Source organism: Lagenorhynchus albirostris, chromosome 1, assembly GCF_949774975.1.
Source record: "Lagenorhynchus albirostris chromosome 1, mLagAlb1.1, whole genome shotgun sequence".
Taxonomy (NCBI): domain Eukaryota; kingdom Metazoa; phylum Chordata; class Mammalia; order Artiodactyla; family Delphinidae; genus Lagenorhynchus; species Lagenorhynchus albirostris.
In genome coordinates this window covers 46,083,345-46,106,724 of record NC_083095.1, presented here as the reverse complement: position 1 = coordinate 46,106,724, position 23,380 = coordinate 46,083,345, and the positions used below count along the sequence as shown (strand labels likewise).

The following is a 23,380-nucleotide window of genomic DNA, read 5'->3' as shown; positions in this document are numbered from 1 at the left end:
GCCGTTTTTATATAACTGTTCTTTTTGGGGGAACATTCAACAGGCCAGTTTTCTCCTTATCTGTTAAAAAGCACAGAAAACATTTTACATAAGGATTAGATTGCTAAGCATTATGGTAAAAGAGCGATGTTTTCCGCACTATTTCTGGAGCATCCTTCAAGAGCTCATTCATATCCTCTTGTCACTGAGGATATGCACCCACCTGGGGGACAGAGAGATGGAGTTGCTGTTGGCTCCACTCCATGCAACGTTGGACCAAATCAGCACGTGGAAACACGAGGGCAGCAAGGTGGCTTGGGCCGCCCTCACGTGCCACTGACTTTCTATCTAGCCTGTCATAAGTCGGTGACACTTTCTGTGTCCTATATTTCACACCTAGAATAATGTTGACTCCACAAAAAGACCTTCTCCCTGGGTCACTGGACTGGGAATGTTAAAAAGATGACAGGGCTTCCCTGGTGGCGCAGTGGTTGAGCGTCCGCCTGCCGATGCAGGGGACACGGGTTCGTGCCCCGGTCCGAGAAGATCCCACACGCCGCAGAGCGGCTGGGCCCGTGAGCCATGGCCGCTGAGGCTGCGCGTCCGGAGCCTGTGCTCCGCAGTGGGAGAGGCCACAACAGTGAGAGGCCCGCGTACCGCAAAAAAAAAAAAGATGACAGTTGTAATACAGAGTCTGAAAGCAGCTACTGGCCAAGCAGAAAGCATGATGAGTTTACTCGGTGTGACTTCTTTGAGGAGGGACGCTGTGGACAACCACGTTGGGCTTGCTTGAGAACACCCGAGTCCAGACACCTGCGAGCTTGTCCCTTCAGGAGCTGATGGCCTAGGGGTGGGAGCGCAGCTCTCCTCAGCACCCACTGAGGACTCAGCCCCTGGCTCTGTTCCCTCTTCTCTGGGAGCCGCGCCTGTCCCACTCTGCCAGGGAGAGGGTTGTCGGTAACCTGTTCCCACACGGGCCACCAGCGACAGGCTCCGATCAGCCATTTCTCTGACATTCCCAGACATCCTCAGCTGATTATGCTGTTGGAAACGCTGTCATCATGCCCTTGCCTCCTATGGCATTCTTACGTCACACAGAACCCAGAGATTTCTAAGGAGATGGCCGGGACCCCTCCCGTGGCTGAGTTCATAACCAGCAGCCGCTGCAGATAAGCTCTAGGTCCAGAGCGCTTCCACTCAGTTACTGAACACTTACTAAGCAGCTGCCTTGGACTAGATTTCCCCTGTCCACTGGAGGCTCACCGTGAGGAACTGGTGGGTCCCACCCTCGGGGAGCTCGGGACACGAGGTACCACAGATAGATGTGTAGTAGTGCTCTCAGAATCCAGCGCGATCCACCTCATCGCTGAGGCTGGTGGGGACGTCTTCCTGGGATGAAACAGGCCACTCCACCGCGATGAGGATGGAAGGCAGAGGGGAGCCGGTGCTGGCGGGAGGACTCGCTGGGAGCCCGTGGCCAGTGGTGGGCCCCTGAGCCAGGGCGGAGGCCGTGACGGTGGAGAAGGATGAGAGAGTCAGTTAGCGGGAGTCCGGGCATTGGCAGGAGGTGTGGGCTTGGGTGTCATGCGATTTGGGAACTGAAAATAGAGGAGGAGCTATAGCGTGGGAGAAATGGAGTTGAGTCTGGCGGATGCAGTCTGAGGTGCCTGTGGGACAGCCAGGCAGAAACAGCAAGTCAGTGTCCAGGAGAACAAGTCTAGAGTCCACAAGGCTCTGAAAGGCTCAGCTGTGGGTCGTTTGTGTGTGAGTGGTGGTTGGTACCCCCAGAAGTGTGTGGCGAGTGACGAGAGCCGAGAAGAGACCCTGGGTGGGGGACAGCAGAGGACATGGAGGGACCAAACAGCGACAGACCCCTGAGGGTCAGAGAGCGAAGGAGGGACCATGGAGGAGTCACATCCCATGAGGACTGTCACTGCGCCCTGGAAGTGGCCACCAGCAGCTCACTGGTAGCCATGATGAGTAGGGTTTCAGAGAGATGGGAGGGGAAGCAGAAACCCAAGAACCGGCGAGCGTGAAAGGATATCGAAGCTGTGGGGTCAGGCAGTGTAGACTTCTCAAGGTATTTGGTAGAAAAGGAAAAGGGAAGATTAGAATGGTCACTAGGGCAGATTTTCCAGCATTTATCTTTAATAATGAAAATGTTTCCATGTGCTTTTATTTACTGTCTTTTTTCAACTGACTCCCAAATGATGAAGCTGAACCATTCTCTGAGCCTGGGAACCTGGCCTGGAGAAAGGAGACACACACACATACACTCGCACACACACACACACACACACACACTCACAATCACACACTCACACACATACACTTCTGTGTTGCCACTGCTCCCTGTCCTGGCAGTATCCTCACGCTGCATGGGTCCCGGTAACCGTAAGCATCTTAGGGCAAAGATTCTCTCATATTTGTTTTTACACCCCCAGTGTCTGACAGTGCCCGGCCTGTAGGGAGACTACAGTTAAGTAGATGCAGGAGTGCTGTCTGTTGGGTGAGGAGTCCAGTTCTTCTCACACAGAGAGAAGGATAGAGCCATGGGAAGTTACGTAAGTGCCGGGGCCGCCACTGGCAGCCAAAGCTCTCGCTTCCAGATGATGTGCCCCTTGTGGCTGTTACATGCCCCTAGAGAGGCTCTGAACCAGTCTTCCTCCAAGACCTAAGAAAGCCAGGCCAGGAAGGCTGAGATACTCAGATTGTAGCCTCCTTCCCACTTGTCGGCCCTGAGCTGTGCCTGCCTGAGTGGACTGCTGTGCAGGAAGGACCAGCCTTCCCACTTCTGCTCTCACGTGAGCTCCTTGGCTCTGCATGGGAGTTAACGGGCAGCTTTGCTTCTTTTTGTGTTCATAACACAGGATTATATTTATGGCATGAAGGATCAATAGAGACTTGGGCTGTTTCCCTGTTTTTGTCAACATGGAGAATTCATTCCCACAGCCCCTCGAGGGTACAGGATTGAGCTAGCTTCCTTCTCAACTTGGGCCCTCAGTGCTAAGTTCCGGACTTCACTCTGAAGAGTCAGGAATGTAACCAGATGGTCATAGTGCCACCCCACGGAGGCTGGCATAAGCAGGAGTATTGCCAGCTGGTCACAAGCCAGGTGTTGTCTTTGAGACAGTGGCTTTGAAGTCAAAACAGAAGTCAAACAAAGCATGATTCCTGATTGTGATATTTTCAGAAAGTGTCCAACGTTATTCATTATGTTTATGCTTTCCTTGTTGGTGTAGTTGTCCCCAATAGAATAAGATCTGAACTTGGGACAAGTATATGCTCCCTGTTTGAAGGAGTTCGGCTCTTAGCATAACCCAGATCTCCTTCCCCATCACTGAGTAACTACAGAAGCCTTCATGCCACGTGACGAGAGCAGACAAGGTTTCAGTGGCAGTCGACAGAGTCTCACAAGTGTGCATTGGCTCCCCTCAGTGGTAGCCGCCACGCGGGATGGCACAGCAGGGCTACATGTGGTCACCCAGAGGGGCCTGCCAGCTCCGCCTGCCCAGCCCCCTTTCATGGGGAAGCCTCATCCCTTCTCTCTCCTCTCCCTTCCCCTCCTCAGTCAGGGCTGACCTTCCACACCCAGGTGCTGGCTGGGCGGTTGGCAGAAACTGGAGGACCTCGAGGCAGGGGTTGCCCACTTGGCGCACAGTTTGGTCAGAAAAGGCGGCAGGGGCTCTTCTGGCATAGGTCAGCTAGCTTGCCTCCCTGTGTCACGCCCTGATAGATCACCAGGTCCAAAGTCAAGGAACCAGTCACGTGACAGCATCAGACTCTGGGAAAGGGCTGGTCCAGCCTGGGCAGTGGGAAAACTGGGAATGACCAGGAGCGTCCTGCCTCACGCATCAGGCTGGCAGACACAGGCCGCAGGCTGGTCTCACCACACACGGCCCTCTCCGCCAGGTTTAGAAGGAAGAGGGTAGACTCTCTGAAGCCTGCCTCTTTAAAAGGAAAATGGGATTCTCTCCCCTGAAATAGGCGGGACAGTGGCCCTGGCCAGGTTTGAGACAGTTCTGGTGGCTACTTAACATTTCACTTCCCTCCGAATCCCTGCGTGCCAACTAGGCTGAGGCACCGTTCAGGCTCTGCTTCCAACCCGCGAACAAAGCAGGTTCCCGCCAGCGACGGGGCGGGCTGTCGGTGTTTTGCTGCCCAGAACTGAAACATGCCTGTCCAAGGCTACGTCCTCAGATTTCCTCTTTCTAACTGATTGATGGGCGGTCCGGGTGTAGAAATGATCACGTTCCATGAGCTTGTGTTCCTTGACATCATCAAGCAATTTTTCTTGGTAAGAGAGGATCCCAGGAACGGGTTGGTACTCATACTTCAGGCTTTTAAAATTATGTCCTTGCTATTCTGGGCTCTCAGAAGATTAAACACTTCATTAGTAATCAGGGCCCTGGTAGTCACGGTCCTTCCCCGGTCCCGGGCAGAGGTCTCCTGCCTAAGCATTGGGCAGCACTGTGGCAGGGCAGGTCCACCCACCACACCACGGAAGACCCCCCAACCCCTGACCTCCAGCCCCAAGCATCTGAGCCTCTTCTGTGCCTCTGCAAGCATCGGGCAAACAGATAGATGTCTACCAGAATCAACTTTCACTCCTTTTTCTAATAAATAATGCCCAGGATATAAAACTCTATGTATAGGAGGATCTAATTTTATTATATAAAGTCATGTATGTATTACAGACGATTATATACATTGCAGGCATACCTCACTTTATCGCACTTCGCACATACTGCCTTTTTCTTTTTTCTTTTTAACAAATTGAAGGTTTGTGGCAGCTCTGAGTTGAACAAGGCTTTTGGAGACATTTTTCCAACAGCATTTGCTTATTACCTCATGTCTCTATGTCACATTTTGGTAATTCTCACAATATTTCAAACTTTTTCATTATTATTATATTTGTGATGGTGATCTGTGATCTTTGATGTTACTATTGCAAAAAAATTATGACTCATTAAAGGCTCCAGTCATGACTAGCATTATTTAGCAATGAAGTCTTTTTTTTTTTTTTTAAAGACTTCTGTTTTATTTCTTTATTTTTTGGCTGCGTTGGGTCTTCGTTGCTGCACGCGGGCTTTCTCTAGTTGCGGTGAGCGGGGGCTACTGTTCGTTGTGGTGCACGGGCTTCTTATTGCGGTGGCTTTTCTTGCTGCAGAGCACGGGCTCTAGGCACGCGGGCTCAGTAGTTGTGGCTCATGGGCTCTAGAGCGCAGGCTCAGTAGTTGTGGCGCACGGGCTTAGTTGCTGCACGGCATGTGGAATCTTCCCGGACCAGGGCTCGAACCCGTGTCCCCTGCATTAGCAGGCAGACTCCTAACCACTGTGCCACCAGGGAAGCCCCAATAAGCATTTTTTAATTAAGGTATGCACATTGTCTTTTTTAGACATAATGCTATCGAATATTTAATAGACTATAGTGTAGTGTAAACATAACTTTTATATACACCAGAAAACAAAAAACATTTGTGTGACTTGCTTTATTGAGATAACTGGTTTATTAAGGTGGTTGGGAACCAAACCCGGAATATGTCCAAGGTCTGCCTGTATAGTATATACGGTTCTCATCTCATGTAGAAGAAATTCTTGCATCCCTGCCCCAGACTGCTGACTCCTACACTCAGGCCCCCATGGCTCCTGGGACCTCATTTTCCACCCCCTCCCCTCCCCCACCCTGTTCTACCCCAGCCCTCCTTGCTGTTCCTCACACACTCCAGGCTCCCACCTCAGTGCCTGTGCCCTCTGCCTGGAGCACTCCCGGGAACCTGCAGCTCAGGCTCAACTGGGTTCCTGCTCCAATCACCCCGTCGCGGAGCCTCCCCTCCCAGCAGCCCTGCCCTGTGCCTTAGTCTCTAGCATGACGAATGTTCATCTCATGGCAGGATGTAAACTCCCTGAGGGAATCCTACTGGCTTTCTCGCCATATCCCCATGCCTAGCCCCGTGCACAGCAGGTCAGAACACCCAAAACATACTTATAGATTTAACAAAGAAGCACATAACACCGAAACCTGCAGCTTTACAAATATTAACATCATCACAACCACCTGATGAGGCAGGTCCTACTGTTACCTTCATTGTATCCACAGAGAAACTGAGGCACAAAGAGGTTAAGTCATTTACCCAAGGTCACACAGCAGTGTCAGAATTCAAACCCAGGCGTCTGTCCTAGAGTCTGTGCTTTTAACCACCGCCTGTGTTGCTTGTATCATGCGCTGAATGAAGGTGTGAATGAGCATGTTCCTTCATCTACAGCAAATCACACGCAGGTCAGGAAGCCACCACGTGACCCTGTATAACTTTGTTATACAGCTTCTAAAGTGTGTGAATGTAAACTAAATAAATGCATTTTAAAGAAGGGCATTGAGGAAGCCAGGGAAGGAAATGTACCGAAATCATTTTAGTGATCATCACTAGAGAGTGGGATTTTAAAGTAATCATATTTTCCTTGCCATACCTGTATGTATTTTCCAAGTTTTCTGCCTGGGCTAACAATAGAATGATTCAGTTTTCAATGGTTGCTCTTCCAAAGAACATTCTAATGAAGGGGTCAGCAGCCCTGAGCCCTGCGTGGGAACAGCTTGGGGAAGAGGTGGGGTGGCATGGAGGAGGGTCACCCAGTTCCTGACCCTCATGGAGGTCTTCTCCCTCCGACCATCCAGGACATCATCGAGGGGGGCAACCTGCGCATCCCCCTCCAGGAGCTGCACCAAATGATCCTGACTCCCATCAAGGCCTACAGCTCCCCAGGCGCCACCCCCGAGGCTCGCCGCCGGGAGTCCCAGGCCTCACACCCTCCTTCGCTGATGGGCCCGGAGAGCCAGAGCCCCGACTGCAAAGAGAGCGCCGCGGCCGTGGGAGCCACGGCCACTGCCTCGGCTGGGGCCAGTGGCGGGCTCCAACCGCACCAGCTGAGCAGCTGTGACGGGGAGCTGGCTGTCACCCCCCTGCCAGAGGGGGATCTCCCTGGGCAGTTCACACGTGTCATGGGGAAAGGTAGGACCCGATTCTCCCGCCTCCCCTTTCCTCTTCTCGACACCACTGACCAGAGCTCCCAGTTCCCGAGAACCTTCCCCAGGGTGCTAGGCAAACTACCAGAGTACATGTCATTAGCCCATTTTACAGATGAGGAAAAGTGCGGCCCGGAGAGGTTAAGGTATTTGGATCTGAATTTCAAGCTCTCTGATCCCCAAAGGCGTCTTCCTTCACCCTGGCTCCCTTCTCTCCCACTTCCTCAGACCAGGGCCTCCTGGGCCCTGCTGGCGGAGCGCTCATTGGGCCTTTGGACGCTCAGGCTGAAGGCAGCCTTCCCACAGGCCACAGAAGGTACCACAGCCACACTGTGTGTGTCTGTAAGGCAGCATAGAATTCCCACGTGGTCCTTTGGGTAAGAGCGCCCCTTCTGCCTCTGACTGCCCTGTGCCCGGCCCTTATGCACATATCCTTGACCCTGTCTGACACTAGAATAATTTGTGCTTGATGGGGTATTTCTCAAAAAATCTCGATTATTTAAAAAATGTAGTGAATACCAGTACTTTTCCTTTGGGAAGGGGAAACAAGTTTTTTCTCTTCCATTGTGCAATATTTCAGACCATTTAAAACTGGGTTCTAACGAAAAGGACAGCTGAATCTTACAGGCGCACTGAGACACTCCCTATGGTACATGTCCTTAAAAAGACTGAAATCTGTAGAAATCTGGCTCAGAGGAGATGGTTTGTAGCATCCCTTGGAGCTGAAATGCTGGTAGCTTCCTGGTCCGGGTAGGTCCCGCCACCTTCTCACTCTCCCCCACCCCCAAGTGGGCTCTTTGCTGTGTGGATTAGAGCAGATGGCCCCATGGGTGGAGGTACGGGTGGGCGTGGTTATCTGAGAGTGTGGTACATCACCCCCCTTCCCTGTGACAAGACCCATGTGGGCTCTGCCCTCAGGGGACTCGCAGTCCTCTGACATGGTGTCTTTTTAAAATTTAACTACTTTCAAATAAATTATAAAATTAATTCATGCTCTACATAAAAAATCAAAGCTAAACAAAATAGTGAAAGGTGAAAAATACGCCCACCTCCACCCCAGGCCCTGCCATCTTCGTCCTCAGAGGTAACCACTCTAAACGGTGCGGAATATCCCTTCAGAAACATTATAATCACATACAAGCTCATGATCATCCTTTTTACACACACACGGGTCTTGCTTACATGTTTCTCTGCAGCTTGTTTTTTTCACATGATATGCTTTCAGTATTTCTAGCAATACAAAAGCACCACCTCATTCTTTTTTAAAGGCTGCGTACTATTCCCCTGTATGCATAAACCATAATTTAACAGGGCCACAATGAATGGGCATTGAGATGGCTTCCACGTTTTGTTATTACCAACAATGCTATACTGAAAATCTACGTGAGATGGTATAAATGGGATTCTGTGACAGATTGGTTATGCAGGATTAGGGAGAGAAAGGAATCCTGATGCCCGGTTTCAAGCTTCATGGCGAGGCATTTTTACTTCTCACTGACGTCTTTGTCAAACCATCTCCACCTGGCCTTCTAAACATTCCCATCAAAATCAGAGCATCAGGACCTCTAGGATGAGAATAGAATGGGCTACACTAACGTGGCCATGACCTGTCCAGGGGGGTTGTGTCCTCCACCTGCAGACTAGCTCTGCTCTGTCTCTACGAGAACTTCCTGGAGTGTGTAGGTGAATGTGAGCCTGTGCATGTATAAATGTGGGTACCGCTTTGAGAAAATCACCCTCCTGTGACTGAGTGGCAGGCTCCCTGCTCGTGTGCGTGCCCACACACCTCACATCCTAAGAGGTGTGCTAGCCTCACTCCTCCAGATGAGATGTGCGGCTCATTCACAAAATTACGGCTCTTGCTCTCTGATAAGGGCTGATGGTCTTAATGCCTTTGAACTCCCTCTCAAAAGGAACCTCTTTCAAAGACAGGGCTCCGGACGCTGCTGCATTCTTCCTCTCCCAGAGTGGGCAGGGTTGCAGAAGGCTTAATATAGAATGGTATGCGTGGAATTAACCAAAGGGGCTTCTGGAGGCAAGGGCTCCTGTGGTAACCAAGCCTTTGACTTCAGTGGAATGAGGAGCCTCCTGGCCTTTTTTGTGAACGTGACATAAAGCCACAGTCACACATACCTCTCAAAATATTGGTCCTGAAAGGAAATCAGAGGCAGATCTCAGAGGTTAGGATGGGTGTACATTTCTCTGATTCACCTTCCCTTTTTTATTTTTTTAATTCCCAGTGTGCACACAGCTCTTGGTCTCCAGACCCGATGAGGAGAATATAAGTTCCTATTTACAGCTCATAGACAAGTGTCTAATCCATGAGGTGAGTAGTGACAGGTTTCACGAAACTGCTTTTTCTCATTGCTTAAAAGTGGTTCTCAGAGTTTCTGTGGTGTGATCATCTGGGTCTCCAACACCTTGTGTTTGAGTCGGGGGGTCATTAGTAATAGCTCGGGCAGAACGTGGCTGTGGTGGCTTCAAACCTAAACGCAGCTTGCGTATTACTCTGGGGTCCAGAGATTCACCTGGACTGAGCTCTGACTTGGGGGCAAATGCCTGAGAGAAACGTCCGGCTCCGGAAGCCTGCCCGAGGGACCGAGCCTGGGGAGGCTGACCACAGTCCTGCCACCTAGCCCCGGGGGTGTGGAAACATTTTCCCTTTGAGCTCAGGAAAATTGGAGGAGAGCGGGGAGAAAAGGAGAGCGTACAGAAGAAATAACGTGTGTCTGTGTGTATGTTGTATGTGGTTTGGTGGTTATTCTGCTGTATTTTGACTTGTGATTCGTATAAGAATTGGTTTTATTTTTTTTAATTTTTATTGGAGTAGAGCTGATTTACAATGTTGCATTAGTTTCTGCTATACAGCAAAGTGAATCAGCTATACGTATACATATATCCACTCTTTTTTAGATTCTTTTCCCATAGAGGTCATTACAGAGTATTGCGTAGAGTTTCCTGTGCTATGCAGCAGGTCTTTATTAGTCATCTATTTTATATAAAGTAGTGTGTCTATGTCTGTCCCAATATCTCCCAATTTATCCCTCCCCCCACCCCGCTTTCTCCCTTGGTAACCGTAAGTTTTTTTTTTTTTTTTACATCTGTGACTCTGTTTCTGTTTTGTAAATAAGTTCATCTGTACCATTTTTTTAGATTCCACATATAAGCGATAACATACGATATTTGTCTTTCTCTCTCTGACTTACTTCACTCAGTGTGACAATCTCTAGGTAGCCTCCACCCAAACTCCCACTCACCCTTTTCAATGTCCAATCCTGACACTGCTCTCATTTGGGCCAGCAAAAAATCAATAGGAAGGAGAGAAGGCAAGAACAGGGGATGGATTTTAGAGCTCATTCATTCTGTAGATATTTATTAAGTACCTAGATCCTGCCCCTGGCTAGGGAGCTTCCCGTGGGAGGGGAGTGGGTGAGACAAAAGGAAAACAGGTCACCACACATATGACAATAAGGCCACCTCCGAGGAACTGGAGCCCAGGAGGCGGGTACCTACCCAGAGCCCAGAGGCACTCCGTCCAAGCCAGACCTGAAGGGCGAGCAGAATCTTAGTGGGAAAGTCTTGGTCCATGAGGAAGCGGAAGAGAGCAGTCAGGCAGAGGGAGCAGCGCTCGGAGGGGCCGAGGATGCTTGGAGTAGGCGTCAGCGGGGTCTGATCAGGGGAGCATTAACATTTCTGAAAAAGCACACCGGAACCCTGCTTCCTCTCCCACGCCCACACTCAGCACTGAGCCTTGAAGATACTGCAGGACAAGTTCCCTCCCACCTCGCCTCCAGTCTGCTGAGCCCAGGAGACAAAGTAACGAGTCCTCCAGCTGCCTCCGTTGGATGGTGCGCTAGCTTCCTAATTGGTCCACGCCAGCCCCGACGCTGTGGCCTGGCGCTTCTCCCTTTCCTGCCGTCGTGCGTGCCCTCCCTGGGCGTCCTGGCTCTCCTTTCTGTGTCTTTCCCCTTTTCCTCCCTGGAGCTCCAAGTGACAGGTGCCAAGGTGGCCCCGTGTGGGCTCATCTCCCCTGACTGCAGGGGAGGGGGGCACGTCACGGACGGGAGTCACGGGCAGAAAGGAGCTTGTGCCCTGCCCGCTTGCCTGCATCCATGTCAGGATGGAGGGGCCAGCTCTCTGCTTCGGGAGGGAAAATGGTGTTTGAGGCTTTTTATGATTTGAGTTTGAGTAGAGGGAACACGTTTGAATAATTTTCCACAGCCTCGGGTTATTCTGTGTGTGCAGAACCCACCCTCCCCGCGAGGCCCTGTCGAGGCACAGTCTCCAACCGGGCTGGAGACTCGCCGGGGCTCCGAGACACAGGGCTCCCTTTCACAGCCCGATCTTGCTGTTCTCTAGCCAGTGGATGGGAGGGTGTTGACTGCCGAGACACCTTCCTTCCTCCCCAGGGACAAAGGAGCCAAATCCCTAGAGGAGTAAAAGGACAGGAAAGTTCTGAATCTTATTTCTGAGACCAGTCACTTCATCTCCTGGATTATAAGCCCAGGCTTCTCGCCTCCTTGCCGTCTTGAGAAGGTTCTGGGAAGAAGAGCTCTTGCCCCCTTTATGACCCTTGTAATCCAGCCACAAGAGCTGTAGGACACATCTTCATCCAGACAGACATATGGGTCTGGGCCTGACAGGGACAGAGAACTCAGAAGTGGCTGACCGGCTGTGTCTGGGCATTCTGGAGTCTGGAGTCTTCCTTCCCCTCCAGCCCCCGAGGAGGCTGCTGCCAGCGCAACCCAGAGCTGCCTGGAGCCGGCTGAGATGAGGCGCTGGCATCCCAGCTGAGAGCAGAGCTCCCACAACCGAGGGCTATTTGCAGGCACACACGGGAAGCAGCTCTCAGAAATCACTCATTACCAGCCATGGTCTAGCTCCTCTCCAAGCCTCCCAGCCGCAGCTCCCAGGACTGAGAACAGCCACACGCTCAGCACTCCTGAGGGGCCCGTTCCCATCTGCAGCCCCAACTACGTGAGCCTGTTGCCCCGCTGCTGAGTGGATGAGCTGACCTCTCTGAGGGGGCATAAACATTTCCATCTTCTTGGGTGCTCCTTGCCGCCAGGGGAGATGTCACATATGAACCAGTGTCCCTGGAAGCGCTTTGAATGCACATCTGTAAAGTGAGCCATTTACTCCTTTGTCACTTGGAAACTCAGGTGGGCTCCAGACCAGCTCAGTGTTGTAGTTCTGAGACCTCGAAGTCATTGGTTGGAGTTTAAGGCCAGGGTTGAAGACCAAAGCTTATGAATGTGATGGACGTTCATATGCTGCCACCAAAGGGCTGGTCCGTGCAACCGAAAAACCTAGTCAGTGTCTGTGGGCAGCACACAGTGACCCATGGCGAAGAGCCAGGCATGTTCTGAGTATCCTAAGTGCCCTTTGTGTGTGAATTTCATTTAATCCTTACAAGTTCCCTTTGATGAGGTATTATTAACCTGAGTTTTTAGAAGGAGCAGAGTCTCAGGTAGAGGAACTTGCATAAAGATGTGCAGGGATTCAAGCCATGCCCATTTGCATCCAGAGGCTTCCACTGACCCACTGGGCTGGACTCTCCTCTCCTCCCCAAGTCGTCTTGACCAGCGCACCTGCATCTTGTGTCCTCGCTCAACATTTGGCTGAATAAGCTGGTCAGAAGCAGAATCTACCCATCCCTTTATTAGTCTAGCAGAAATGCTTGCCTTTTGCAGTTTTTGAAGCTATTCCTGTATAGCTGGACACTCGCTGAACATCACCAGCAAATGAGAGGGACCACAGAGGAGAACCACATCCTCACCTTTTAGCCGTGAGACCATCCACCATGCACCTTAAGGCGTGTCAGCACATTTATCTCTAACGGGGCACTGAGTGCCTGCTGGGGAAGTCCACCTTGATGACTGTGCTCAGTGGCATCTGGCTAAGGTCAGCCAGGAGGAAGGGGTTTGCAAGTCGTCAGTACCTTTTCCACAATATGACTAACGTCTTCTTGCTTTTGTTCACATAGCTCTCCTGTGTTCAGGTCCTTAAAGATGAAGTGTCATTGGAAGAAAACAAAACTGTCATTTTTTTCTGTCTGTTTAAGGAATCTGTTTCCTTTATGGGAAACAGACATATAGTCTGTTACTCTAAGTATTCATTTATTTCTACTTAAAGTATTTCATGCTTTATTGACAAAACTACTTGGGTATGGTATCTCCATCACTGTTACTGCTAGTCAGTCAGATCCAGTGGCTTTATGACAGTGCGTGGACCACAGTTCTAGGCACTTGACAGGGGTTTCCTATATTGCATGTGTAGTCCTCACCATCTAGAACACTGCACGGCCATGGCTTATCTGCAGCAGAATTCCCAGGGCACTTGCTGCAAACACAAACCCCTAGACTTCTCTCCATATCTATGAAATCAGGCTCTGGTGGGGAGAAGGGGTTCAGAAATCTGCATTTTAACAGTCTCCTGGGGGATCCTAATATATCATGAGTTTGAGAGTCCCTGCCTCGGGGTCTCATAGCCCCTGTGAAGTCCTTCCCTGGGCTTCGCTTGAGTACATAGGCTGTACACACAAAGACACATGATATAGGTGAGAGTGTGTTATGTATGGGGCAGTAGGCAAAGCATCCCCAAACACCAGTTTTACTAGAAAAGACTTGAGAAGGCATCAGATCTACCCATTTTCCTAAACCTTAGACAAAATTTAGGTGAGGAATGGTGCACTGGGGTTGTGTAGAGCATGGGGCCCCTTAACTGGAGATTTCTCAGCAGAGGCCAGACACGCCGAGAGTACATTCCCTTTTCCGAAGCCCCACAGACCACTCCAGGGTGAACACACACCGTCAAGCAGATTGATTTTTTGGAGTGGTTTAGCATTTCCATGGATTATGAAAATGCCTGTAAAAGCCCAAGTAGTCAACAATCAATTTTGCAATTCATTCTTGGTTAATAAACAGAGTCCAGAGTGGAGTCAGGGGAAAGTGGAAAGAGGGTATGGATCTGCCAGAGATGCAACCAAAATCGAGGGTTGTCAAAAGCTTAATGCATGTACCTTACCAGGCACCTCCAATGTCAAATAACTTGAATTTTCAGTACAGGCAGCTCCCAAATAAAACTGACTGCTGTTTGGAGCAGGTTGGAAACAAGGTGAAGAAAAGGCAGCTGCAGGACTCCGATGTTTCCCCGATTAATCGCGTGTTTCTCCCTCTAATGCCAGGCTGCGTCACCCATTAAAAAGTCCTGTTTGTTTTGCAGGCATTTACAGAGACACAGAAAAAACGATTGTTGTCATGGAAACAGCAGGTGCAGAAGCTCTTTCGGTCTTTCCCTCGGAAAACCCTTCTAGACATATCAGGATATCGACAGCAAAGAAAGTATGTTGGGATTTCAGTCTTTGTACTGCATGGTGGTTCCAGTACCCCACTGTCTGCTTAGGTTCCAGGGGCAGGACTACACAGGGCATCATTCCTCGTTTATCAGGGCGCCCTATGACAAGTCCAGATCACATTCCTTAAACAGGTGGGGTTGGGAAAAAGCTGTAGAGGGAAAGAATTCCCAGAGGAAGAGCTGAATGTGATCTTGGGCAACTCAGTTGACATGGTCAAAATGACGGTATAGGTCTGGATGGGCATTGAGTGGGGAGTGGGTACGATCTAACGAACGCCCACAAAACACTTGGTGCTTTATCCACAACAGGGGGCTCTGAAAGGACAAAAACGGGTGGTTCTCTCCACACCTTAAGTGGTAGTGTAATTTTTTCTCCCTTCTGGCTGCAGACAAGCTAATTATAGTTGGTGGCAGGGTGAAGAGCCCAGTGCTAGTCTATTTTGGTCTGAGCTGCAATCTAAGAGTGGAGCAGTGCCATTCTTGATTTTTCATAGTACTTCAGCTTCTTGGATGTCGTTAAAAATAAGCCTCGTTGTACTTTAGAACCCATTACCTTAATCTGGTTTTAAGTTGAGGAATCTAATTGCATATTAAAGGTGAATTACAGTGACAATCTGGGGGAGGAATCACGGGGAGGGGTAGAGGGAAGGCTTGAACAATGACAGGGAGTTTTGGGGAGACAAGGGAATGACGATGATGCAGATATGCTGAAAAATCAACATTCTGTTTTACTTTTTTCAACATGAGCAGATAAATACTCATTTTTTTTGCTTGCACCTAGCAAGTTCTGAACTCATTTCTCAGTGCATATGTAGAAGCTCTGTCTGTGTTAAAAGGTTGGGCATTTATTTGCATAAGTGTGCCTTGAAACATCACTGTTTTATAAATTACTTCAGGGAGATAAGGCCAGTTGGAACTTGTGAAAAGTCTTCATTGAAGATTAATGTAAAAATTGAAGTGTTATCATATTCCAGCATATATAACACAGTTATTTATTAAACAAACATTTAGCATGTACTTTGTGCCAAGTGGGTATCCAAGCACTTAAGAATATTAATACATTTAATCCTTGCAACAGCCATATGAGGTAGAGGTGCTATTATCAACCCCAATTTACAGAAGAGTTGGGAGGCAGTGGCATCCGGGATTTGGACCAGGCAGGCCAGCGTCAGCTCCAGAGTCAGTGCTCTTAACCACTGCGGTTGCCGGGCAGCTCTCCTGGTCCCCGGATGATGTGCAGAAAAGAGAGTCAGACAAAACAATACTCTATTGCCAGCTCCTTGGCCCCAAGCCTCCCTGGAGGGTTGGGCGGACCACCTGTGCACCCTGAGGATTCCTGGGGGCCCAGATGAAAGGCGAGGCCTGCTCCTTAGCCTTCTTCCCTGGGGCTGCCCCCTTCCCAGGCTCTCCCTCTTCTCGACCCCCAAGAAAGGGGAGGAAGATCCGGACCCCTCTTGTAACACCAGGCCCTTGGGAGACAAGTTCCAAGAGGAAGAAGGAATTCAGAAGTTGAAGATGAAAACAGAGCTTTCAAGCTCTTTTGTCTTCCTCCCCGAAGTGCCATCCGCTGCTTCCGTCTGCCCTGCTCTGTCCTTGGTCCACATCACTGTTCCCCTTAACCTTGACTCCTCTACAGTGTTATTAACTGACGCTTGAATTGGGCTAACCCAAGGTTTGCCAGATTGGTCCTCCTTTTATTGATTAGATCAGGATGAATGCAGTCATCAATTATGGATGTTCAACTGGAAGTTGCTGAAGCTCCAGAAAATAATTCATTCTCATAAATATTACCTCTGGGATCTTTTTATGCTATTAATTTGCTTTGAAGACCTGTTTCTCCCATAATACAAAGGTAACTGCAGCCCAGCCCCTCCTTGAATTATCACAAATCCCAAATTAATTGGTTCTTATTAATGTTATTTTATCAGTCATTTCAAGGAAATGAACTCAGTTGGTTAGATGTAGGAAAGCACAGAAAGACACAGATGGGCAGAGCAAGAGAATGAGAAATGGAAACTGACGTTTGTCACTTTGTTCTCTCCCGAGAAAGAATGATTATTTCATTAAGCCTAGTGATCTGAAGTGACTTAAGCTTTCACTCTGGTTACCAGCAGCGGCAAGCCTCAATAAGCCTGACTTTGTAATACCCAAGTTTAGGACACCACGGTGAGGTCCACCGTCATTCGACGGCCTAACCAAATTCTCCCCTCCATCCAGCCTATCCCCAGAATGTTCTGGGCTCTACCAGCTCTGTGAATGCTAACTTTAGGAGTCCACGTTTCTCCCGTGACTAAATGTCCCATTACAGAATCCTCTGGCTACATTATATTGCTTAAGAATATAGTCTTGCCTGCCTGGAAGCACAAATCATTTTAGCATCACTCGCTGACTGCTCTGTTTTGCATATGAAATAACTTTTTAAAAATCCAACCAAAAAGGAAGATGAGCAAAAAAGCTGTCTGCACTAAATAAGGAAAAATCTTAGGAGAATACTAAATCATCATACCAGGTGGCCAAAATTCTGGCTCCAAAAACCAAAGGACTAGTTTTCATAGTTTAAAAAACAAAAACAACCCCCCACCCCTCAAAACAGCCACTTGATCCTTGTCTCCACCTGTCACATGTTGTCCATACCCCAGAGGAGGTCTCTTCCATCACTTGAGATTACTTCTGCTCCTCTGGGCCTGAATTTCTTCTTTCAAACCAAACATTTTGAACCTTAGTAAAAGAAGGAAGAAAGGGGGAGAATGGGAGAAAGAATGAGATAAACCAAGAGACCTAGAACCCGTGAGTGTCCTTCTCACCACGTGTACATGAGCCTCTGACTGGAATTGGGAACCATTCTTTTGGGTCACAAAAGCCTAGAAGTGGAAAAACACAGCCCAGAAATCAGTTGCCACCAGCTCACCGTGGCATTCTCTTCCCTGCTCCCGCCGCGCCCCCCCCCCCAGGAAATTTAGGAATTCTAAGGAAGAAACACTTTCTGAGATCAACTGTGCTAATGACTTAGATGCTCCACACACCCCCCCCCACACACACACACACACACCCCTCTCTCCCTCAGGAAATAACTGTTTTGCAGCACCTCCCCTCCCCATCATCTGGTTAAACTACGTCAGCTCTGCCTCCTGGAGTCTCCGCACAGGCTTGGTACAAACCTCCCCTGTGTGGCTGGGAAAGCAAGTCTATTCCATCTTGTGGCCATCGGAGGTAAAGCATTTTGACTGAAACATCAGTGAATGACTAAAGCTGACTCTTCTTGGAAAGAATGTGCTGGTTCCTGAAACCCTGCTGGCTGCCGTGCACCCTCCCAGAACTTGAGGCCTGCTGGAGAGGATGAGTTCTTCAGCACTGAGGTCACCAGACCAATGGGAGCACGGTGTCCGAGCATGATGCCACGGGTCCGCGGCTGCCTCCCTGCGTGGACCCAGGCGAAGCCTGTGACCTCCGGGTCTTTCTCTGGGGAGGGCCTGAGGAGTGGGGAACAGTCGGTGTCCTAGGTCCAGAGCGATTGCAAACATCATCATCTTCATTCTCATATCCCTCCTCTTCACCTGGAGTCAGAGCCCCAGACGTGGGGTCAGCTCTCCCATTTGGAGAGGTGATTATAATGCCAGAGACTCATTCATTCGTTCACTCAGCCTGCGTTTACCGCCAGGAGCTGATCCAGGCAGGAGGGACCTGCAGGGTTGATGAGGACAGACACCATCTTTTTTCTCATGGAGCTTACGTCCTAGTGGGGCTCAGAGGCCACTCCTTCCAAGTCTGCTGTACAGACAGACATCAGAACCGGACTGTGGTCTGAAGGAAGGGGCACAGATCCTGGCTCTGCCGCTTTCTTACCGTGTGGCCCCTTGACAGGAACGTGAGTGCTCAGGGCCCGTGACACAGTGGAAGAAGGCTGTAGAGCACACGGGTTAACCTTCTGGGCTCATAATCCAGCACTGCCCCCCAATGGCTGTGTGACCTTTGAGAAATTATTAAGCTCTCTGTTTTACTTCTCCAGCTGTAAATGGAGATAGAGTGCCTACTTCATAGGATTGAAGAATCAACATCAAAGTCCCAGGGCGGTGCGCGTGATGTTAGCTCTCAGATGTTAGCTGTCATGTAGTCATAGAACCCTGACCCCCATAGACCTCATAACGGTCAAAATGTGAGCAGACCCCAAGGAGGCATCCTGCTGGCAGCCCGGGGGTTGGGAAGGGCTGAGGGTGACTGATGGCCTCTGTTCTTCCCTCTTGGCTCTCACAGCCGCGGCTTCGGGCAGTCCAACTCCCTCCCGACGGCTGGCTCTGTGGGCGGTGGCATGGGCAGGCGGAACCCACGCCAGTACCAGATCCCCTCCCGGAACGTCCCTTCCGCCCGCCTTGGCCTCCTGGGCACCAGCGGATTCGTCAGCTCCACCCAGCGCAACACCGCAGCCAACCCCACCATCATGAAACAAGGAAGACAGGTCTGCTCGGCCCCGGGGAGGAGGGTGGGCAGGCCCAGCTCAGGGCCTGAGGCTCCGGACAGCCCCCCAGACAACCCCAAGGCGAGAGGAGAGGCCCGGTGGGGGGGGGGGGCTAGAGTGAGGACAGTTGTCCCTGTGTCTCAGAGGTTGTTTGCACTGTTTCTCGGGTAGACAAAGCGAGGCCACGGCAGCAACTGGCTTTGTGGGGATTTTGTTTAGGCTGCCCCACGACCGCTTTAACCTTGGGGGCCCTGCACACGGGGGGCCTTTAGGAAGAAATGCAAGACCTATTTCTTCTTTGCCTTGATCCTTGACCTGCCCCAGCAGATCCCACTGCCTTCCAAATTTGGCTTCCAGAGCATCTGAGGGCTTCTTAGCCTTTTTATCTGAGGCAAATAGCTCCTTTGTCATGGTCCCAGCTGTGGTGGAGAACCCACAGGAAGGAGCCTGAGAAAGGCTGTCACAGGGAGAATTGAAACATTCTCAGGCGGTCAAGGCCAGGCTGCCCAGAGATTCTCGCCATGGGATATAGAGCCACAACCTCTGTCCCCTGGGTCCTCGTCCCAGTACTCCCACCCTCCCACCCAGCGCCTCCCACCTGTGTAGCCCCTGCTCTGTGGGGACTCTGCAGGTCGGGGCTGGGGTTAGAGGGACACCAAGTGAGTCTGAGGTTCTGGGTTGTCATGAGAAACTAAGGGATGAGAGCTTGATTTACAAAACAGGAAACAGTTCCTGGCAAGACAGGCAGGATTCACTCCCCCCAGGGAAACAGCACAGGGTAGGAAAAAGCCCCACTCTCTGACCATTGTGGGAAGCCCCCAGATGGGCCCAAGAGGAAATCACTGCTAGGACACCCGCGTAATAATAAACACACAAGCTGAGTTGTGTCAGCTCTTTGCCAGCTGAGAGGTTCTTTTTTCTCCTCCTTGCTTTGTAGTAAATTGTAAGAATCTCAGAGAGAAAATCAACTGAGAGCCCTGAAATAGTTTGTGCTCTTCATTGCAGACATTTATAGAACTCCCCCCATTTCCTAGAAAAGTGATAGGAAAAGCAAAGGCAACAGAAGGGATAAAAAGAGTTTTGGAGCTAGCAAGGGAGATTGGTGTCCAGATTAAGTTGAGGCTTAGAGAGGAGCCTGAGGCTAAGGACGTTTCGCCGGGGGTGGGGTTGGGGGGAAGCGGGGGACTGAACGGAATCTAAAGCCCCTCTCTCTGAATAAGCAGATGGATTGTGCTGGCCTATAAGCCCTTTCCCAGAAGTTAGCAGAGAGTCCTCCCAGGGTACTTGCTCCTGGATTCTGGCTGGGGGGCCCCCCAGGTGTCCGGACTAACGGGTTCTGCTTTCGTGTTTCTCCCTAGAACCTCTGGTTCGCCAACCCCGGGGGCAGCAACAGCATGCCAAGCCGCACCCACAGCTCAGTCCAAAGGACCCGCTCGCTGCCTGTGCACACTTCACCGCAGAATATGCTGATGTTCCAACAGCCAGGTAGGGCCCAGCCCTCCATCCTTCGCTCTCCTCTCGGGGAGGCCAGGTCACCAAAATAGATGCCCCAGTGAACCCAGGCAGAAAGTGCTTAGCCTCAACTGTCACCGTGCATTCTTTTGAGCTTATAGAAGCCTTTCCTTTTTTAAACCGTGTCTTGCCAGCATGAATAGCGGCTGGTTGGCTGGGAGCCAGCACACGGAGCTCGAGTTGGTTGTGATCTGTTGGGGGTATTTTTGATCCTAGTTATATTTCTGGATTGATGAATCCAGGGATATTACTGGGGGGTTTTCAGGGCGGAGTTGGGAGGGGTTTCACGTGTAGTGTGTGTGTCGTTGGTATATACATGGGGGAATGTGTAGATAGTGAGACAGAGAAAGAAAACTTGACAGTGCGGATGCTGAGAGACCTCCCCCTGGTTTGGGAGTTCCTTGCACACGTGACCGCTGATCCAGCCATCTTCCCTTTACTTGGGTAAAGAGCAGTTTGGTGCACCTCATGTCAATTTCACCTTTGACCACGCCTCCTCAAACGGAGTAGCCAGAATTACATACAGCCAACAGATGCCTGCACCTTCTTCTGTGCAGACAGTGACCTCTTAGACTCCATGAGTAATGCAAAGCCCCGCAAGCAATTACTACAGGGGTCGCACCTGGAAGAAGGTCCTCACCCTGGGTAGACATGCTCTGTACCATGTCTTACAGGAGTTTGAGGGGAAATGTCACTGTGGCCTGGGTGGGCAAAGAAGCTTCTTAGAGTCATAGGTGAGCTTCAGGGAGCAGAGGGTGAAGAGGTGGAAAGAGGAGGGTGGAGTTGCAAGCAGAAGGAGCTAAGAGAGCAAGACTGCAAGGGTATCGAGTCCCACGGCGGCTCGGCAGAGGGGTCAGGCTGAAGTAGCGGCAGGTAGACCAAGGGAGCTGGAAAGACTGCAGCCAAAGGTGGGACGCTGAATCCAAGGCCGAGGAGCTCAGACTCCAGCTGCTCTCAGTGAGGAATCGATAAAAGATTTTGAGCAGGGGCGTCAGACAGGGCTAAGCATGGAGGAGTGAAGGGAAGGCAGGCTGGAGGAGGAGAGGCCACCGAGGAGAAGGGCGGGTGCCGATAGCAGGGAGCCACCAGGGCATAAGGTATGTCAGGAAAGGACGGGACGTCCACAGAGTCCAGATGCTGGTTGAAAATGGCTTCTTGATGGGCGTCCCTGGTGGCGCAGTGGTTGAGAGTCCGCCTGCCGATGCAGGGGACACGGGTTCGTGCCCCGGTCTGGGAAGATCCCACATGCCGCGGAGCGGCTGGGCCCGTGAGCCATGGCCGCTGAGCCTGCGCGTCCGGAGCCTGTGCTCCGCAACGGGAGAGGCACTTTTGTTTTAAAGCTCCTTTTCTTCATTTTGATACTTGCTCTTTTTCTTCCCAGGAAGAAATACTTAATAAAATTTTGGGGGTTGTGAAGGCCTTCTCCCTGGGTCATTTAGTCCCAGCCTCTGTTTTCATGTAGAATTATGTATAATCCATTCCCAGTAAAAAGAGAATCTGGACAAGATTTGAAGACATCCTGGGCACGAGACCTTTCACCTTAAATGAATAGTTCACCCTGACCTCAGCCCCAGGACTGCAGCCCAGCCACCGTGCAACCTCACGGGAGCCCTCGCGTAGCTGACCGCTCTCTTCCAATCCTAACATACTTGTAGACTTCTCCATTCTTTCCTACCTCTTTTTTCCTCCCTGCAGCTCTCTTCCAAGTCCTCAGTCACCCTCTTTGTCCCCCATCTTAATTGGGCAGACCAGGCCCACCAGGAAGAGCTGGGCCATCCCTGGGAGAAGAACCATTTGGGTCTGTTGATCTGAATCCTCCACCTGCACTATGTTTCCCCTCTGCTCTTATACAGCAACGCTGAACAGTTGGCTTATGCTCAGGTCAGCTATGACCCTAACATTGTCTCCACCCTCTTCCCGTGAAGCCTCTTGTTCCCATAGTTAAAGAATCAAATACTACCAAACAGCTTGTAAGAGAAAATGACTCCCCCTGCCCTCCCCTCCCAGCCCAGAGTCCCATCTCCAGAAGCAGCACTTCCAGCTGTTTTCAGTTTTCCTGGTAGTTATCTGCAAGTCTCTCAATAATGTTCTTCACATACTGGACTTAGAACCCTTGGGTTATTGTTGTTGTTTTAATTAACCTCTCACCCGAACATGACAAACCCACTTCCAGCAAGGCCCTGATGAGGCAAGGCATTTCTGGTAACCACGGCCCAGGGACAGGACTGCTCCGTATTTCCTGACTGCAAATACCCTGGTTAGGGCTCAGCAGAAGCCACTCCTAAGTCCTGCCCGGCACCCTTGGCCCATGTCGGGTGGCTCTTCCTGAGACATGGCCGTGAAGGGCGAGGCAGGGCACAGCTGTGACCCAGGATCCCTGGCTAAAGGGAAAGCAGGCTGCAGAAAGTCCCCCCATGGGCGCAGAAAGTTCCTCCTCAGCCTTTGCATCTAGGGCCTGAGGGCCGGGGGCTGGGACTAGACCATAAGCCTCACATCAGGTAGGCAGATATCAGGACGGCAGAAAGCGGCTTTCATCTTTACACAAGCAGTAGTAATTGTGAACGCAAAGTGGAATAGAGATGTGCGACCAACCCAAAATTGAATACTCAGAAAACTGTGCTACATTCCAACATAGTGGTTTCCTCCTGGCCATTAGATGTCTTCAAAGCACCCATTTTGACCCATCTGAGCAAATCTTGAAGACTACACTACATTCTAAGGAAGTTTGGATTCTATAACCTTAAAATAATCCCATCAAGATGATGGAATGTCTCCAAAGAATAAAGAAAAGCCTGGGGGCTAGAACCAGCCTCCAAGTTGTGTATCAATTCATCAGTCACCTTGCTTGAATTTGCAAGACACTTCTTTCTTTCCTGGACCTACAGAATCCGTGGGCCCCTTGGAGGCCAGGGCAGGAGGGGTGGTTCTCCACTTCATTCCCATGTGGACAGATTTTAAATGTTTCCCAGGACAAGCCAGGAGAGCCATCGGTGATTGTTGCCTCTTGCTGGCCTGTGGGATGAGTAAGAAACATGAAGCTGGTCCTCCCAGAGAGGAGG

General features: G+C 50.6%; 1 protein-coding gene across 6 annotated transcripts in view; it reads left to right on the top strand.

Moving 5' to 3' along the window:
• Positions 1-23,380, top strand: part of SAMD4A (sterile alpha motif domain containing 4A) — a 242,842-nt gene that overhangs the window by 204,700 nt on the left and 14,762 nt on the right. For all 6 annotated transcript variants that reach the window (XM_060142375.1, XM_060142360.1, XM_060142346.1 and 3 more), the window contains 5 exons: positions 6,653-6,986; positions 9,241-9,326; positions 14,225-14,343; positions 18,608-18,809; positions 20,168-20,294. In XM_060142375.1, coding sequence (XP_059998358.1) covers positions 6,653-6,986; positions 9,241-9,326; positions 14,225-14,343; positions 18,608-18,809; positions 20,168-20,294 — 868 coding nt within the window. The remainder of the gene's footprint in view (positions 1-6,652; positions 6,987-9,240; positions 9,327-14,224; positions 14,344-18,607; positions 18,810-20,167; positions 20,295-23,380) is intronic.